General features: G+C 34.2%; 1 protein-coding gene across 4 annotated transcripts in view; it reads left to right on the forward strand.

The window, feature by feature from the left end:
* Window positions 1-19,657, forward strand: part of ANKRD26 (ankyrin repeat domain 26) — a 99,277-nt gene that overhangs the window by 25,940 nt on the left and 53,680 nt on the right. For all 4 annotated transcript variants that reach the window (XR_006353319.1, XM_043968081.1, XM_043968082.1 and 1 more), the window contains exons 9-20: window positions 160-232; window positions 3,826-3,886; window positions 3,981-4,180; window positions 7,126-7,264; window positions 8,095-8,156; window positions 11,271-11,370; window positions 13,088-13,186; window positions 13,815-13,843; window positions 13,935-14,016; window positions 14,120-14,164; window positions 17,052-17,354; window positions 19,284-19,360. Coding sequence is in view for 3 of the 4 variants with exons in the window: in XM_043968081.1 (XP_043824016.1) it covers window positions 160-232; window positions 3,826-3,886; window positions 3,981-4,180; window positions 7,126-7,264; window positions 8,095-8,156; window positions 11,271-11,370; window positions 13,088-13,186; window positions 13,815-13,843; window positions 13,935-14,016; window positions 14,120-14,164; window positions 17,052-17,354; window positions 19,284-19,360 (1,270 nt within the window). In the remaining variant the exon portion in view is untranslated. The remainder of the gene's footprint in view (window positions 1-159; window positions 233-3,825; window positions 3,887-3,980; window positions 4,181-7,125; window positions 7,265-8,094; window positions 8,157-11,270; window positions 11,371-13,087; window positions 13,187-13,814; window positions 13,844-13,934; window positions 14,017-14,119; window positions 14,165-17,051; window positions 17,355-19,283; window positions 19,361-19,657) is intronic.

Below are 19,657 nucleotides of genomic sequence, written 5' to 3' on the forward strand. Positions count from 1 at the left end.
ATTGAATCTTGGAGTAGGGATAGTTTACACAACCTGCTCTTTTAAGTCATCCTTTGTAATGTATCGTTTGGTAGTAAAGCACCTGACAATAACTAAAAAACCTTTTTGATGATTCTCTTCTGGAAATAAAACTACTTATTTTTGTTTTCTTTTTAAAAGACTCTCTAACAAACCAGGGGCTGATGATTCCTGGCCAAGCACAGATGAAGAAGGTTTAGATTTTAGTACTAAGGTAAAGTTTCTTTATGGAATCTTTTTCTAGTCTTAAATTTCAGTTTGGTAGGTGCTTTGCTTTGTAAAAATTTTTTATTGTAAATATAATAACCAACAACAAAAACAAACAAAAAGTAAAATCTTTAACAATATCTTTAGCATTTAACACCAAATGAATTTAAAGCATTTGGAAGCAAATAAGTTAAAAGCAAAAAAAAAAAACCCTTTTGTTCTGTCAGGATTCAGGTTTCTTTCAAGTTTTCCCACCTGTAGTTTTGTTATTTTTACTGAAAAACTAGGTGAAATCAATGTGTGTATAATTTACTTTCTGCTGATATCTCTATCACTTTCCCTATTTCCTTATAAGCTTTGTATTTATCTGTGCACTGGTGTGATGTATAAAATCTAATGTGGGTCCTAACCTGCCTCCCCCCAGTTTTGGGGAGGAAACTGGCTAAGATTTACTGATACATTTATTAAAGAGTAAAGACAGCACATGGGATCCCGTAATGCCATAAAAGTCTATCTACTTTCTATCTACTTTCCTCTCTTTTTCTCTGTCCTCCTCTTCTCTGTCTCCCACCAAGCCAAAGTCCCGAACAAAAAGAGGGACCCTCCTTTCCTAGTAGCCCACGTGAAGTTCTGCCACCACACCAAAATCCCAGACAAAAAGAGCGATTTTCCACCACTTCTCCCACAAGCTCTCTGTGAAACAGGAAGCAGGGCTACCCACACACACAACTCCAAGCTAATTGGCTGGTAGCACTGATTGACACGACTAACAGGTGGTAATTTCTGGATGCTAGGCCGACCTTCAAAACCCCAGAAAGGTCACTTCTGGACACCAAGTCACATGTTTTCTTTTCAGGCCTGATTCTTACAATGTCCCTCTCATCATGGGGTGTCCTTCTAGTTCTCCCACTGGAAAGAGTATTAGATTAGGAATCAGATGGCCTAGGTTCATATCCCATGACTTTTGCATATGGTATTTAATGTCCCTTCTAGCTTTAAATCCATGATCTCTTACATAATATACTGTCCTCCAAATGTTGGGTATAGAGATTGCTTCTAATTTTTTGCTGTTACAAATAGAGCAGCGATGAATATTTTTGTTTAGCTAGGTCCTATTTTCTTTCCTGTGCTCTTTTTAGGATGAATTCATAGCAATGAAATCAAAAGATATGATCAGTTTGATGACTTTTGTTTGTGTTCTCCAAAATGTTTGCACCAATGTGCAGTCCCACCAGTGGCATATTAGAATTTCCCAGAGCTCCACCAATTTATAATGTTCACAATGTTTGACATTCTAATGGATATAATAAATTTGTGTTGATTTATATTTTTCTGATTACTGGGAAATTTAAGCATTTTTTCACAAAGTTATTAATATTTTCTCTTCAATCATTTCTTCATTTTGAGGTATTTTACTAGATTTAGAGATATGTATCAGATACAGTCAATCCTCAATTTTTGTGGAGGTAACATTCCTAGAAAATGGCATGACAATCAAAAGCTTGAATATGTATACATTAAACATATGGGAAATAGGTTAGGTTCCCATGACCACCAAAAACTGTAATCATTAGCTAGAGATTGCTGAAAATACCATTTCTAACCAAGCTTATCTCTCTACTCTTTAGACTTATTTTCTGCCATGTCCCCTTAGTGAATACCTTCCCTTTGCCCCTTTTCTAGCTTCCTTTTATATACTCTTTTCTCATTAGAATTTAAGCTCCTTGTTGGGTGGGGATGTCTTTCCTTTTGTTTGTATTTGTATTCCCAGCACTTAATACTGTGTCTGTCATATACTAAGTGCTCAATAAGTATCTTCTCTACATCATTATAATCTTGTGATCCCAGTATTTATTATAATTTTATTACTGTATGATTTGTAAAGCTTATATTTAGAATTTTTGCCTTTAAAAAATTTATCATTTCTCTGTGTCCTAATCTACTTTCTTAAAGGTACTGTGTGGTTATCAGGCATATTTATATAATGTTCTTGTTCTTGTTCAGAGAACCCCATGAAACTCTGTACTACATTTTGGGAGCATAATTGTAACACAGAACTTGAGTTTTAAAGGCAAACAATGAAACTATGCAAACAAATACATGGGGAATTCTTTAATTTACAAAGGGTCAATAAGACCAGTCAAGTGCCTAATAGATACCAGCTACTCCACAAAACTTACAGCATTGTGCCTCGCTTTTTTCCCCCTCTACTGTGCATAGGGAATTGCCCACATGAAAGTGAAAATGAGGTTATTAATTAAATCTCGGAGATGCTTGAAGTTGCAAAATTTAAACCCCATGAATGTTGAGGACTGACTGTGTACAACATTATATACATATTGTCCTTATCCAACTCAATTTATATACTTATTTAAAATATTTTTCCAACATTTTTCTATTCTTTTAATTTTAAAAACATATTTTTTGTTGTTATACAGATCTCTCTATAATCAAACCTGTTGATATAGTCTTTAATAATTCTTCTGTTTAATGAAAAGTATCCCTGATAGTTGATAAAAAAATTATTCCATTTATTACGGCTCTCAATTTTAAATATTTAAATAATATAGTTAGAGTTTATTATAGTGTATGGTATGAAGTATAAAACTAAAACTTTTACTGCTTGCCTAAAGAAATCCTAAGTACCATAGAAATTTTATTACTCATTCTTCTCTAACTATGCCTTGTACTTTCCAACCTCAAGACTTTACTCATATAAGTGCTTTCCTCATGAAATGTCATTTCCCCACCATTAACCTGTTGACCCTGTAAATTATAAGTTAGTGTATAAATTAAGGCCAAGGTCAAATGCTACTTACTTTGTGAAATCTTCCTTGACTTAGGGTACTACAAAGGACAAAAGAGAGATGATAGCAGGGATGGAAGGATTTAGTGAGGATTTTTTCAAGATCTGAGAGATATGGACATGTTTATAGGCAATAGGGAATGAGTTAGTAGATGCCAGAGATTAAAAATAAGTCAGTATGAGAGAGGGGGCAAATCTCTTAGAGGACATGGAATATGGGACAAGATCACCTGAACAAGTAGAGGGCTCAGCCTTGGTAAGGAGTTAGGCTACTTCATCATGTGATGATGAAAGAGATAGTGGGATGAAGGAGATGGTGACAGAAAGCATCTGAATGATAGGAGATGTAAAAGGGAGAAGATGGAGCTCATATCAAGTGGCCTCAATGTTTTTCTGTAGAATTTGAAGCATGTTTCTCAGGTGAAAGTATGGGGGAAGAGGGAACCATGGAAGGTTTGAGAGAGGATGAAAAGGTATAGAAGAGCTGCTATAGAGAGTTGGATAGAAAATTGATAAGGGAGGTAGGGTAAGACTGCCTTGAAACAATGAAGGTCCAGTTCAGGTTATATAACAAATTTATGATGGTTCCAGTCAGGATGGTTACATGATATTCTAATTTTTAATTGGTGTATTAGTTTTTGGTGAACAAGATAGTCCAGAAAATTTTATTGTCTCTGTAATGATCAGATTAAATATGTCATAATAGTAAACCTCAGAGAAATGTGGACTGTTAAAGGTTAGTATTTTATAGGAATTGATACTCATTATTCTTAATTGCCTTTTTTTTTTGGCAGAACCTCCCCAACTCAAACTTAACCAAAATAATAAGTGCTTCTCAGCAAATAAGGAAAAACAGTAAGTTATTTGAGGAATTTCTACTCTTATGTTATTACTTATTGTCTTGAAATAATAGATTCTTTCATGTACTCTTTATTTGTTTTTAATATAGTAGATGAAAAGAGTAGCACTGTCAATACAGAACATAGAACTTTGCTTGGACACAATCAATCAGATAGTGAAAAAGAAGATATGACAGATTCCCTTCCTAAGCCTTCATCCCAAGCCCAGTGCTCCCCTCATCCTGTCTATCCCTCACCTGGCTCCTTTTCAAAGTCTTCCCACATGATGTCTACTCTGGGCATTAATAAGGTAATTATATTTGCTATGGTTCTTATTCTTCTTTCCATGTTTGTTCACCCTCTTTCCTCCCGCACTCATAACCACTTCGTGAAGATGGCAAGGATTCTAGAAATGGAAGTCCTCAACAGTCACATCAAAAGAAAACTCAGGGAAATTTATATATTGAAGATAAAACATTGATGGGGTCAGACAATTCATATGTGAACTATCGGGAAGAAGAAGGATTAGAAAGCAGTGAAGAGGAAGAACAGTTAGAAGATTATGAAGATGAAATAGCAGAAGAAGAAGAAAGTGAGGAAGAGGAAGAAGAAGAAGAGGAGGAGGAATTCAGTCAAGATGACCAGGATGCTATAGATGGAGAGGAAGAATCAGAATATGTAGATACAGAAGATGAAGAAGAAAGTCAAGATGAAGTAGAGTTTGAAAATATGAAGGAAACAGAGGGCTTGAATAATCAACAGAATCTCTCTCTTCACATTATTAAATATGATAGAAATGAAACTAAATGTAAAATAAGACAAGAAAAGGAAGTAATGAACATTCCTACAGAATTTCCTGAGTCTGATATTTGTGGAAACTTAAGTGCAAAGGTATATGCCACTTCTCTTAAGGTAAAAAATAACAGAATATTTTGTTTGATAAACAAAATATTTTTCTTAGAAGTGCAAGATTTAGATGTATAATGAACCTTAGAGCTTACTTAGTCCATTCAAACCCTTAATTTTAAGGTTCTAAAACTTAGTTGTTCTATTCTTATAGGTAAATAAAAGCAAGAAGAATATGTGAAAATAATTTTGGCCATAATAACTTTATTTTAATTTATTCTAAGTATCTACCACATATTTTACTAAAGCGTATAAAATTAATGAAAGTGGAATTTTTTGTTGATCATTAGATAAAAAAAGTTGTTGGTAATAGAATTATAAAAAGAGAAGGAACTTTGAAAGGTTCAGAGAGCATATATATTTGCTCTTATTTATTTAAAATGCATATTTACCATCCCAAACATTCTATTTTTAAAGCTTTCAGAAAAAATGATTGGAGAGTATTTTCATCAGATCTTTTTAACTTTAATCTTAAGAGCTGTAAAACCCTGAAATGGAATTTCCTTTTTATTTGTGACCAATTTTAAGCTTACCCCGCTTTGTTCTTCAGAAGGACACTGATTCTATAGGGTAATAATTGACATATAAGAGAAGCATTTAAATCAGAATTGAATAATAATCTTATTGTAATCCTGTATCTTCTAACCTTTTTAAAACTTTAATTTCTTTATATGCAGTATATAATTATTAGCTCACATTGCATTGTAACTTCATATTGAAGTGGGGAAAAAAATTAGTGATCTCAAATTCCAAAATTTCATTTCTAATTTCTCCATTATATTTTAATGGCAGTCATAATAATGCCAAATTTTAATAATTAAGTTCAACAATTTATTGCACATTTATAAAATATATATTACATGCAAGGCATTTTGTCATATGGAATTCAGAGACAAAGACGATTCAGTCCCAGCCATCAAGTACCTTATAATTTAATTGGGGATCTAAGGCATCCACAAATAACTTTAGTATCTCATAGCTATAGAAAAAGTCAGTTTAAAAACTGACAGTGTTATTAATCAATCTACTTGAAGTATTTTGAATATTAGTATTTTAAATGAAACTAAAGTTAAATCTATTTCACCTTCATGTATCTCTGTTTCAGTAAAGCTAGATTACCCATAATTTCCTAAATGTGTCTTGATCTTTTCTTCCCTGAATACCTTTCCTGTGTTTGGAATATCTTTTTTTGCCCTCTCTTTTACCTTGTAAAATTCTAGCTATCTTTCAAGGCCCAAATCAAACAATACCACCTATATAAATCTTTCACTGGTCTTTCTAACCTCTTATAGCTCTTTGTAATTCTGTAATACATTTCACATATTCTTCTTTCTCTCACATTTATATCTTTTTTTTTTTTTAGTGAGGCAATTGGGGTTAAGTGACTTGCCCAGGGTCACACAGCTAGTAAGTGTGTGTTAAGTGTCTGAGGCCGGATTTGAACTCAGGTACTCCTGACTCCAGGGCCGGTGCTTTATCCACTGTACCACCTAGCTGCCCCCTCACAATTATATCTTAATAAGCATTGATAAATACCTACCATGTGCCAGGCAAAGTGTTAAGTGCCAGGAATATAAATATAAAAAAAGAAAGACAGTCCCTGCCCTCAAGGAGCTTACAATCTAATAGAGGAAGGAAACCAAGAATTTTGGGGTTAGGGAAAGCTACTGGGTGCTGGGATGTGGTGAAGTCAGATAAGTCACAAATAGTGAAACAAAGTGAGAAATGAGGAGATATCTGTGCCAAATCCCCTCCTCAAATGAAGGTTTTGAAATTCGTGGCTCTTCCTCCAGTCATTGGGACAGTGGGTAGTGATTAGGTAGAGTATGAAGGATGTTGGGATCTTGTAGGATGATGAGATTTTCCCAATAAGATTCCTAGTGCATGGTGAAGTCAGAGAAGTCCCAAAGTAGTGAAGCCTGGTGAGAAATGAGGAGTTGTCTGTCTTGCACTCCCTCCTTAAATGTAGGTTTTGGAGTTCATGGTCTTTCTTTCCAATCAGAGTCTATCTTATTTTCCCTACTAAATTATTACTTGAGGATAAAAACTGTTTGAACTAGTATTTTTCTCAGTTCCTAGTATTTGAATTTGTTGAAGTTAGAATTAAAACATTCATCAGCATATATAATGCTGTAAATTAATATTTCTACTTATGGAGAAAAGTTTTTCTATAAATCAAATGCCTGAAACAAGTGATTGGAAAAATCTCATTCTTTGCTTGATTTGATTGTTAGGTCCATCAGCATCTGGCAGTTACAGTATATTAGATAACTTTGAATTATTTATGCTAGCAATAGATTAAAGAAAATTTTTAGAGGACATTGTACATTTCATTATCATTACTTATAGAAAGAATCAGAGAAGGAAGAAAAGGAAGATTGTTTATTAATTGACAGTGGTACTAGAGAACAAAAACCTTGTGAACCTTCAGATATTCCCAATGAACTTCAGGCTCACAGTACAACAGAGAAGTGTGCTGTTAGAAAAGGTAAGTTACTGTTTTGACACCACTCATGATTTCATCATTGTAGGAAATTCGCAATAAGGAAATTTCTATCACTACAGATTGTCAACTGTTCTACAGTTTATAGTCTTACTGAGTATCCTGGAGCACTCAGAAGTACAGTGCCTTGCTCATAGTCACAGAACCAACATATCAGAAATGGGACTAGAAAGAGGTTTTCCAATTCCAAAACTGATCCTGTATACACTATCACAAAATTTATTACCTGGGGTCCAGTAACTGAATGTGTGTGTGTGGGGTCATTGAATGTGGCAGTTGCAAAAAAGTGGCAACAATAAAAGAGTTATATATACCTATTTTATATACCTGGGATCACGTAAAAATGTCTCAGGCAAAAAGGGGTCATGAGTGGAAAAAGTTTAAGCCCTGCACTATGAAATGCTACCCCTCAAGTAGTAGAATATGCTTGCAAAACTTTCTTTTTGTAAAATGCCATGATAAACATTAATTTAATGTGTATTGACCTAACTAGGAAGTATATTAAATATAATCTATCCTTTTTTCTCATAATATTAAGTGTATTTTCAAAAAGAAAAAAAATTGTTATATAGCCTTATATAAAATTACCACTTAGCCCCTAACTTCTTTCTGGAAAGGGTCCTACTTTGCCCATAATCCCTAAATCCAAATGTTGTTCTCTTAATCTCTTTTTGTCTCCTGGAATTTTTTTTCTGTTGTAATTTTAATTTAATTTTTGCTGAAGCAATTATGAATAGATATATTTGGACAGTTTTCATATTCTCGGTACCACATATTCTAGTGATACATGTGGGTTTGGGGCTTTTTTTTTATAGATATGATTGCAGAATTAGGATTGGAAGAGGGAGAAGATACAGAATCACCTTGGGATTCAGAGGTATCTTCTATTAAGTTATTTTGGTTGGTTTTTGTTTTGTTTTGTTTTGGGGGTTTTTGTGGGGCAATTGGAGTTAAGTGACTTGCCCAGGGTCACAGCTAGTAAGTGTTAAGTGTCTGAGGCCGGATTTGAACTCAGGTCCTCCTGACTCCAGGGCCTGTGCTCTGTCCACTGCGCCATCTAGCTGCCTCAGTCATTTATCTCTATTGTTGCTGTTGTTTAGTCATGTCAGACTCTTCATGACCCCATTTTATTCTATTATTTTGAAACTCCAATATTGTTTGTTACTTTTAAAATTACATTTCAGATTTACTTATTTACTAATCATTGCAATTGCCTCAATGGAATTGAATCAGAATTTTAGAGCTGGAAGAGACCGTAGAAATAATCTAGTCCAGCTACTCATTTAACCCATGAGGAAGCTGAACCCCAGAGAAGTCAGGTAATTTGCCTTTGGTCTCACAACTAGTTAGTGACAGAGCCGAGAATAAAATCCAGTGGTCCTAACTTTCAGGCCATGTACTTTCTACTCTATCCCTTAATATCTTACACCAACACCAACTTCATATGTCATTCATTCATTTAGTCAATCATTCAGTGAGCAAATACCATAATACCACATGCTGTTCTAGGTATTAAGATATATTCCAGTACAATATGAGACTTTGGACAAAGACAGTCTATAACCCTGCTTCCCTATTATATGAGCAGCATAATTTTAAGTGATGAGATAGGACATAGGCATGTATAAGATGATCTTATGGCCAACTGTTACCAAATTTTGCACAACTTGTATACACAACTGCTGAGGATAATATAAAGGAAAATGGCCAAGTAAGTTGTGATTAATCAGGAAAGACTTCATGAAAGAGGTAATAGTAAGAATTAGGGCTTAATGATAGGGTCAAATTTTGATTGACAGAGAAGAGGGAAGAAAACATTCCAGGAGAGAGCTTGGGCAGAAGGAAATAAAGATGCTTATAAGGAATGTAAAGAGTGAGGTTTAGCTTTAACAGAAGGCCTATAATAGGAAACGTAAATTATTTTCAATAAATGATATATTGAGTTGAGACTTTGAATGATAGCATTAGATTTGAGATGTGACTTGCATCAAGGAGCCATTGTTGCTTCGTATGCAGTGTAATAATATTTTGAAGTTTTGTATTTTAGGAAAGGTTTGTTTGTGGACAGTATAAAAGATTAACTGGAGCAGAGGTGTATTATAGGCAAAAAGGTGTAGTTTCAGTAGGTATAAGGTGATGAAATAAACTGGAGTGATTGTAGAAATAGGAGAGGTTAAATAATAACTTCCTTATTTTAAAGAAAGATTCAGCAGTATGTAGTGATTATTTGGCTACAGAGAGCAAAGGAGATAACTGAGTTTTTAAGGCTGAGGGCCTAGAAAAATATAGATATCACTAATAGAAATGAGGAAGTTAGGGTTGGGGGAATTACATGATGACAGGCTAGGGGAACTTTTTAATAAATTAGCTCCCAGGAAACATTTAAATGGAGCTATCTCATAGATTGCTAGAATTTTAGAAACTTGAGAGTAAAGTCATATGGTTTTCCATGTCTTATGACAAAAGGGGGTCGGGAATCTGGGACACAGAAGGATCTCTCTTGTGATTGAGATAGACAGAGTTGAAGGGATTAACTCACAGCTTTGTGATGGGAATAACCAAAGGCAGAGGCATGAAATATGAAGACAAGAAAAGGGCAATGTGTATGCTTATGCTTATTAACATATGAAAAAATGGAGAATGGAGAAGTACTAGATAGAGAAAAAAATAAGGATCCACAAGAGATTTGGAGGCCATCATATGTATTAAAGACATAAAGCATGAAGACAGGAAATTAAATGAAGAGAAACATAATCCAAGTGTGGGAGACCTCTAGAGAAGGTGGTAATTACATTAAATATGGATGATGTGCTTAAGTTAAAATTTTTTGTTTGTGTGATGTTTGGAGAAATGTTATTGGAGAGTTTACAGAAGGCCAAGTCTTCTCTTTTTTCCCAGAGTTTCCGTGGGGGTGGGGGTGGGGGGCATTGTGGTAGGTTGTGCATATGCATTAATAAACCCAGATCAGTTTGCACTGTGCTAGGCTTTGTCATTCAGTCATTTCAGTTGTGTCTTACTCTTCATGACCCCATTTGGAGTTTTATCAACAAAAATACTGCAGTGATGAGGGCAGCTAGGTGGCACAGCGGATAAAGTACCGGCCCTGGATTTAGGAGAACCTGAGTTCAAATCCAACTTCAGACACTTGATGCTTACTAGCCATGTGACCCTGGGCAAGCCACTTAACCCCCATTGCCCCAGAAAAAAAAACTGCAGTGGTTTGCCATTTCCTTCTCCAGCTCATTTTACAGATAAAGAAACTAAGGCAAACAGGGTTAAGGGACTTGCCCAGGTACAGCTAGAAAGTGCCTGAGACTAGATTTGAACTCATGAAGATGAATCTTCTTGACTCCAAGCCCAGGGCTCTATCAACTGCACCACCTTTTCTGAGGGGATTATATATTGTGCATTTGATCCCAAATATTATTTTCTTCTCCCATATTGTTAGCATGTGGTACATAGTATTTAAATGTATTATAAAATATTATTGTAACTGTCATAGCAATAATATTCTGTTTTTAGAATTTTATCATTACGTACAAGTAAGCCATTTCTGTATGGAAAAATGTACTCAAGCCTACACTACTACATCTACTAGTGTTATCTCATCTAAAGACAAAACACAGAAGAGTAAATTTGAAAAGTGTAGGTATGAGGTTGTTCTTTAAAAGAAAGTGGTGTGTGTGTGTGTGTGTGTGTATTTTTGGTGGTACAATGAGGGTTAAGTGACTTGCCCAGAGTCACATGGCTAGTAAGCATCACATGTCTGAGGCCGGATTTGAACTCAGGTCCTCCTGAATCCAGGGCTAGTGCTTTATCAACTGCACCACCTAGCTGCCCCCCAGAAGAAAATGTTTTATGAAAACATTTTCTGTAGAATTCTCATTTCTCTCTAAGTGGAAAGTCTTCACAATTTACCAGTAGAAAGCATTATGGACTACTTTCTATAGTGGGCTTCCTAACTGTGTTGTTGATCTTTTCATTTGATAAGTATGCCTCTGAAAGTCTCCCCAAAGGATCTGCCAGACATATCTCTGGAACTACAAATCAAACAATACAAGACAGTATTGAGTCAATAGATCAACTCGAAGGTAAGATTATATTATATACATAGTTAGGTTTATTTTTTAAAAAATTGAAAAGTGATATCTAGCAGCTAGGTGGGGGGTGAGGGGTGGGAAGAGAACCTTTCATCAAATATGTGTAATTTAGGAATGTATATTAAGTCAGTGCCATTAACAGGACTAAGCAGTATCCCTGAGCAAAATCAGAAAAAGAAGAGATAGAAAAGGAATATAGTAGGAGAAAAGTAAGGAAGAAAAGGTACTGGAAGGAGAGTGGAAGAGTTCAATGGAAAAGAGAGAAAAGAAATAGCTACGTATGATATGGAGTGACAGATTGGCTCTAGTAATTGTCTCTGTTAATAATCGTCCAGCCTTTGCATGGTGGTTATTAGGAAACAGAATGAGCTCCTTTTCAGTTCAATTAGTTGGCCATAATTCTTTTTGGTGAGACTAGACCTGTAATTTAATTGGTATGAAGTAACTATGACCCTTGACAGTAGGACTCTAACCTACCTTTCCAGCCTTAATCCATACTGCTAGTCTTCACTCCCTTTTTCAGCCAAACTGTTCTATTAGTTATTCTGTGTGTTGTCCTGCCATGGACTACCTCCATGTATCCATTCAGGCCATCTGTTGAAATTTCTCTTTTCCTTCAGAAACTCCATGAAGCTTTTCTAGATTTTACCTATCTTCCTAATAATTATTTCCCAACATATTGATTTTTTGGTTTCTTTTAAAGATATCTTTATTGTAAACATTATCAACTAATATTACAGAACACCTACTACTATATACGTGACAATGTAATCCATCCCAAGGTTTATTAAACTTTGACACAACAGCTGTTTTGTTCTTTCTGAACTTTTTATAAAGGGAAACATAGAACGAATACTAACAAAAAGAATTATATGTTCACTTACCCCATGGACCAATGAGTTCATTTGTCTAAATGCTCTGGCAACTGATACAGATTAAGGTCATCTTCGCCTCCCTCCCTTGTCTGAGTTATATCTAGTCTTAATTAATTTATGAGGAAAAAAAAATCACCACCTTATTGCCAGGCTTTCAGTGATGCCCACACAGAATACACAAGTAAGGGCAAATATTGTTCTCTTCTAGTAGCATAAGCTATCCCTCTCTCCAGCTTTGTATGCATGGATTGGAGTTTTTTCTTCCCCAAAAAGAAAATGCTGCCAGTATGAATGAAGAAAAGAGAGCTAAGGTTAGACATATTAAGCAACTTGTCTATCTTCTCTCTATCTAGAAGGAGGACAATTAATGTCTTCTTTAGCCTAGTGGAGTGAGTAACACAGAAGATAGTTATAACGTTTACCTTACTGATGCATATGGAAAAGTAAAAGGCAAAGCAAAGTATCTGGTGCTGTTTTGGAATTATCTGTTTTAAAACTTCTTTCAATTTCTTAATACTTTTGTGGACTGACATATAGCAACCCTAATTTTATAATTTAGTAAAGTAAACAATTTCTTAAGACTTTTTTGGACTGATGTATAGTAAACTAATTTAATATTGTAAAATAAAAGCTGTTTTTCAAAACTTCAAATTTTATTTTCTGAGATTTATTGTCAATATTTGTGAAAATATTTGTTTCTCATTAATGTTAAATTACATATGGTGAAAAGATTTTTATGTATTGACATTGAATTAGTAATTGAGATAATTAAAACAATTTTGCTTTTTAAAAATAACTTTGAAAATTGAAAGTTTTTCTACATCATTTCTTAGATGTATTTTATATACCTTCTTTCATAAATGGATCAAGAAACTTTAAAATGGATAAACTATTGGATACAAGAAGTATAGGCATACCAGTAGGCAACATGGGTATGGAAAGAAATGAAAATATATTATTAACTATTATTCTACAAGTGTACATCTAAGTGGATATATTCAGAACATTTATTTCTGTAATAAGAATATGATTTATCAATTGTTTTAACTATTTTATCTTTATTGTTTACATAGTCCTGATTTTGCAAATTATATAGCTAATTAAGGAATCATCCACACTGTGAGCACTTGTAGTATAATTGCATTAATCACTCTCATTGCTTGGAAGATGTGCTGCTTGCATTAGAGCATCAACTTTGTAATTAACCCCCTGTGGAACTTGATTATCCATCTCTTAAAAAGGATAACTTTTATGTGTATCATTGATGAGCATGCTTATATATTTGTATATGTATACTTATGTATTTGAGTCCCTTGAAATCTGATGTATTTGAAATGTAAATTGCATGTTGTGCCAACACTATATGCTTGTTTCATTTCAAGTACTAATAATTTATTCTAATTAGTCATGCAAAAGTCATAATAAACATTATACCAAATTAAAACTTCATTCTTTAAATTCTATAATAGGATTCCACAAGCCTATTTATTTTGCATGAAGTTGTGATTGAATTACACTGTTTAAATATAGTTGATAATAAAATTTTTATCCTGTTTTCAGACTTCTCTAAGAGACATCCTAATCTGAAGGTAATAACATTGATAATTTTAATTTATTATCTGATATTTACTGAAAACTTTAAATATAACTATCTTGTTATTTAATTATCTTGTTTCATAGTCCATTCAACCCATGATTGGATTGAAAGATTCTTTCACAAACCAAGAAGTAGGAGAAAGAGTTAAGGAAAAACAAAAGTCATGTGAGTTTTATAATTCATAATTTAGAAAGAAAAGAAGTATATTTTGAAGAGTTTTCAGTACTCATATTTCTTTGTTTTTCTTTCCTCCCCACTTGTATTACAGATGTAATAGAAGAATTTGGTTTAGATGATGCAGATGACATTGATGGTATTTTCCTTTTTTTTCCTTCTTTACAAGTATGCGAATAAGTGAATTCTAAAAAAATCACACCTAGTAGAAGACGTATCCTGTAGTCTTCAGGTTTTTACCTTTGTGTTTTGAAGAGCATATTTCAAGTTGCATTTTTATACTTCCTGGCTTTTTTCTGTATTGCATGAAGGCGCATAAGTTCAATAATGTATGTATTCTCCCAATTCAAGTTAACATACATTAAGCAACTATTATGTAGCATGTGCATATAAAGTGCCTACTGTTTTACTCTAGAATACAAAGATAAAAACAGTCAGTATCACAGAAGGCTTTAGAGCAAGAGAATGGCCTACTTATGTGCTTTAAGATTATTTAACTAATGGCTTTGTGTAGAATGGACCAGAGAAGTTAGAGATAAGAAGATCAGTTAGTAATTTATTGCAAAAATCTAGGTAAGGGGGCAGTTAGGTGGAGCAGTGGATAGAGCACTGGCCCTGGAATCAGGAGCACCTGAATTCAAATCCGGCCTCAGACACTTAACACTTAAGAGCTGTGTGACCCTAGGCAAGTCACTTAACCCAATTGCCTCACTAAAAAAAAAAAAAAATCTAGGTAAAAGTTGATGTGGTCTTGAACTAGGAGGGTGGATTTGAAAAGAGGATGACAAATATCGTGGAGGCATAATCAATGGGACTTAGCAACTGTTAGATATGTGTGTGTGTCCATGCACACACACACACACACACACACACACACACACACACATACATATTTGGATAAGAGATAAATGTCAAAGATGTAGGCCCATATAGGTGAGAAGATGGCCTATCTTTAACAAAGATAAATATTAAAGGACTGATCACTTTGGAGGTTATAAGAGGGAATGAAACAAAATGCTGAGTTCTTTGTCCATGTTGAATTTGAAGGTGCAGCAGGACATACAGGCTGAGAGGTACAGGAGCATGTCTTAAAATGTGGTGTCCAAAACTAAGCAATGTATTCAGGTTGTGGTCTGACCAAGGCAGCAGTCAGCCAGACTAACCTCTCCCTCTGGGCATTACATCTCTTTTAATAAGATCTAAAATTGCTCTAGCTCTTATGGCTGCTATATTGAATCATATTGAGCATATACTCCAACAAATTCTGACAAACATTTATCTATCCATACTTCTGTCTTGTGTTTGTCATTTCCACAAAGATGGCATGAGATCAGATACTTTGGTGAAATTTGGGCAAACTGTAATGACGATAATCCCCTGGTCAGTCAGTCTAGTAACCCTTTCAAAATGTGAAAGTAGTCTGGTATGACCTCTTTTGACCATTTTTCAGTGAAATCATGAGAGTGGATGAGATCACCAACAAAGACTATCAAAAGAGATTATTGGTGAGGAAGGATGTTTAACAGTATTTGAGGCTATGTAAGGTCAAGAAAGATGAGGACCGAGAAAAGGGCTATCGGATTTAAAAGTTAAGATACCATCGATAACCTTGGAGTAAGCAGTTTCAGTAGTGTTAGACCCAAAGCCAGATAAAAGGATTTGAGGAGTGACTATAAATAACTCTACTAATAAGACAGTGAAAGGGAGGGGAGATATTGGACAATAAATTGAGGAGATGCCATTATTAAGTGAAGGATGGGAGAAACTTTAAATTCCCAGAAAATTGTTTATTGTATATTCAGGTGTTTATCCCTTTCAGACATCATTGTTCTTTATCTGCACATATTTGAAACTAATATAAACATAGTCTTGTCATATTTCAAAAGAGAATACTTATACTCTATATTCATCATTTTCATGTTAAATTTGTAATGCATATTGAAAGTTAAAAGACTTGTATTTAAGAAGTTAGAGTATTCTGGAAAAAAACTATTTTATAGTCAAAGTAGTTCACATTTGAAAAAAATTGTGCAACTAGGCTTAGAATAAAAAGCAGTTCTTTTAAAAAAAAATACAGTCGCTGAAATGATCCTAATTGTAAACATTTTCTGTGGAAAAATCTTTTAACATAGTGGATAGAGAGATGGCCTCAAAACCCAAAAGACATAGTTTCAAGTCTCATCTTTCACACATACTATGGGCAAGTCACTTAACTGTTAAGTGCCCTAGGAAACTTTCTAAGACTATAAATTTCATAGAAGGTACCAGTCTACATTATTAGAGGAAGTTTCCTCACCTGAGAATTCTATATAAATAAATCACAGGTTAAGACTATATTTCCTGGGGCAGCTAGGTGGCACAGGGCATAAAGCACCGGCCCTGGAGTCAGAAAGACCTGAGTTCAAATCTGGCCTCAGACACTTAACACTTACTAGCTGTGTGACCCTAGGCAAGTCACTTAACCCCAATTGCCTCACCCCCCCAAGAAAAGACTATATTTCCTGGGGGCAACTGGGTGGCGCAGTGGTTAAAGCACAGGCCCTGGATTCAGGAGGACCTGAGTTCAAATCTGGCCTCAGACACTTGACCCTTACTGGCTGTGTGAACCTGGGCAAGTAACTTAACCCTCATTGCCCCACAAAACAACAACAAAAAAGACTATATTTCCTAATCCTAAACAATTTGAAAAGTCAAATGTATATGTTCTTTTTAAAAGGTTATCACAAAAGAGAAGCCTTTCCCCAAGGATCTTACTAATAAATTCTTTGGGATTACAGAAGAGATAGATTTTGAAGAGGGAGGAAGAGTTGGTAATCCAAGAAAAAGGGGCTGAATGAATGAAAAGAAAACAATTGTTGTTGTTTTTTTTATTTTACCTAAGAAATAAAATACAGGATGCATAAGTTAACAAAATAAAGTCATAAAGCTAGGTGGTGATCTGAGTGACATCCTATGAAAAAGTTAAATAATCTATCAGGTGGATAAAACTGATGCACTAATATTTAACTCCAGTATTTCTTTTTCAGATATTTCTAATTGGGATTCTACCAGTATTTCTCAGAAAAATGAGAGTTACAGAAGTTCCAAGGATTTGAATTTTAATGGAAATTATCCTTGCAAATCACTGTCACTGACCAAAAATCAGTCAGGATCCACGGAGTTTGGAAAGATTCCTTTAAAAGAAGATGAAGTAGCTGAAGCGGAAGCAGAAGCGGAAGCTGGGACTGGGCCTGAGACTGGGTTTAGGGTTGTGATTCTAGTAGAAAAACCAGTCCCCCCGAAGCAGTGTGAAGCACAGCTCCCTCTCGAAAAAGAAGAAGGTAAAAAAGGTAATGAAGAAACATGTAGAGTAAACATTCTGAATTTTCCATAGGGAGATTATTTGTTCAATTCATTCATTTCAATCTTTATTAGTATAGGTAGGCAAAATCAATTAGAAAGTCATGTGATAACAAAATTCACTGCCTGTTTTTACTCTTCTCATGGAGTCTAGAATCTGTCAGGTGTCTTTTTAACAGGTATTTTGATTTCCCCCTATAACCAGTATAATATCCCAGAAACACTGAAAGGGGATAGTTTAGGCTTATGTCCTAAATTAGTTTTCTTTTGTCTAATTAACTGTCATTTTCTACTTCATTTTTTTAAGTGTTTCTAATCCTAAAACCATTAGGCATTTATATTCACATATGACATCCATATGTGAATGATTTTTCTTTTTTTCCTGTAATTTTGGATTACTTATAGCTATTTTCCTTAAAGCTAAATATAATCAATTTAACTTTCCCCAAGTATTAAATTACCTGGTTAGTTAATGCTTGCCAGGAATTGTTTCCATGCCATTTGTTTGGATGGAATGCAATAACCATACCAGGGAATATCTCCATAAATTAAGATAACTGTGTCATTTATGTTGGTTTTGTTTCCATAGATTTGTGTCATATATAGTTATCTCTTCCTGTTTTTTAGAAGTTCTGTTAATCTTTTTACTTCTGTGAATTTCTCTCCATATTATCATACAATATTTGAGGTAACTAAGTTTTATTACAGTGCTGGAGTATTATCTGCATATCTTTTTTTCATGTTTTCTTGGCTTAATCAGAGTAGTTTATAGATTTACTCAATGATACAGATCTCATTTACTTTTATTTCCCTATGCAACATGGTACCAAGAAAGAGGACTTTTTTCCCTACTGTTTTTGAGACAGTCTTGTCCAGTGGTTTCACCTATTAAGATTTAGGTTTTGTTCTTTCTGTGTTTTGAAATAATCAGATTTATTCTATTTTTAACTGATTTTGTCCTCTCTCCCTGTTATGATTCTTTGCCTTTGAAATTAGTTCAGAAACTAATCTGTCCTGTGATGAGTTAAATTTAGAAATCAAGTCCTCCTGTTAATCATTCTTCTATTCTTATGTCAAAGAAATGTATTACCTTTGAAGGAAGCACATGAACACCAAGGAGTTTGTTCCAGTATCTTTATACCACCAAGCTATCCTTCAAGGATATATGGTTTGTTATCCAAAGAAGTATGATCCACTATCTCTAACCTTGCAGGTGGACTCAAGCAATGAATATTTCATAGTCACAAGATGGGGGAGGGTTGTTGCTAACCCCTCATTCCCAATTCCCGGTCAATCATGTCCCCATCATGCTGTCTACTCTATAACTTGTCTCATTGTTTTTCTGCCCTATCCAAATCTGTTCTTTGTTCTCTTGTGCTTTCCAAAACTATATGAAGGTTGGTTATCCCTATTTCATAGTTTTTGGTCGTTGGGAAAGTCCATTGACCCAATTTATTGCTTACTTCTAGAGCCTAAATAATGAATTGATCATTCACAGACCATTGTCTCTCAGTTTACCTTTAATTTCCAATGAAATAGTTTCAGCTAGATTTAATACGTCAATCTTCACAGCTTCCTGTGATTTGGTATGAAATGAGCCTCTCACAAGAAAGTTAAAATGTAGCAGTAGATTGAGATTATAAAATAATCACAAATAATAATCAAAATATTTGATATTACAAAATAATCACAAAATAAATGCACAATTAGTAAAGTAGAAATTTTTTATATTTCTTATTTTTAAATATTAATTTATATATAATATATATTCTTACATATCTTAAATATCTTGTTTTAAAATAGATTACAATAAATCAATTATAGCTGTCAAAACTGCCATTACTATTAATGGGGGGATTTCATTCATATAAGAAAAGTAATTCTATGTAAAATAAATTTTTACTTAAATATTAATATAGATTTGACACAAGAATTGGAATTTAAAGGATCATCACAGGAAAGCCAAGAAAGTTTTGATAAAAGTGACCAGGAACAGGTATGTAAAAATGATATTGAAATTTCTTGATATTTTATTTCAGTAAAATTGCCTTTCATGTTTGTTTTATTGGAAGGTTTTTTAGAACTTAGTTTACTTTTAAATGCATTTTTGTCTGATTTCAGGAGTTGAAATTTTCTTTGGAGGTACAGGAACCAATAGCAAAACTTCATCCCCGGTTGTGTAATAATAGAGTAAAGGAAGAATCCCTGGATAGCCATTTGCTGCTTTTCACAAATTTCTTCCATGATAAGGAAGTTAACTTAGACTACCTGATAATATAATTATTTTGCCCTT

This window comes from Dromiciops gliroides, chromosome 5 (assembly GCF_019393635.1).
Source record: "Dromiciops gliroides isolate mDroGli1 chromosome 5, mDroGli1.pri, whole genome shotgun sequence".
NCBI lineage: Eukaryota > Metazoa > Chordata > Mammalia > Microbiotheria > Microbiotheriidae > Dromiciops > Dromiciops gliroides.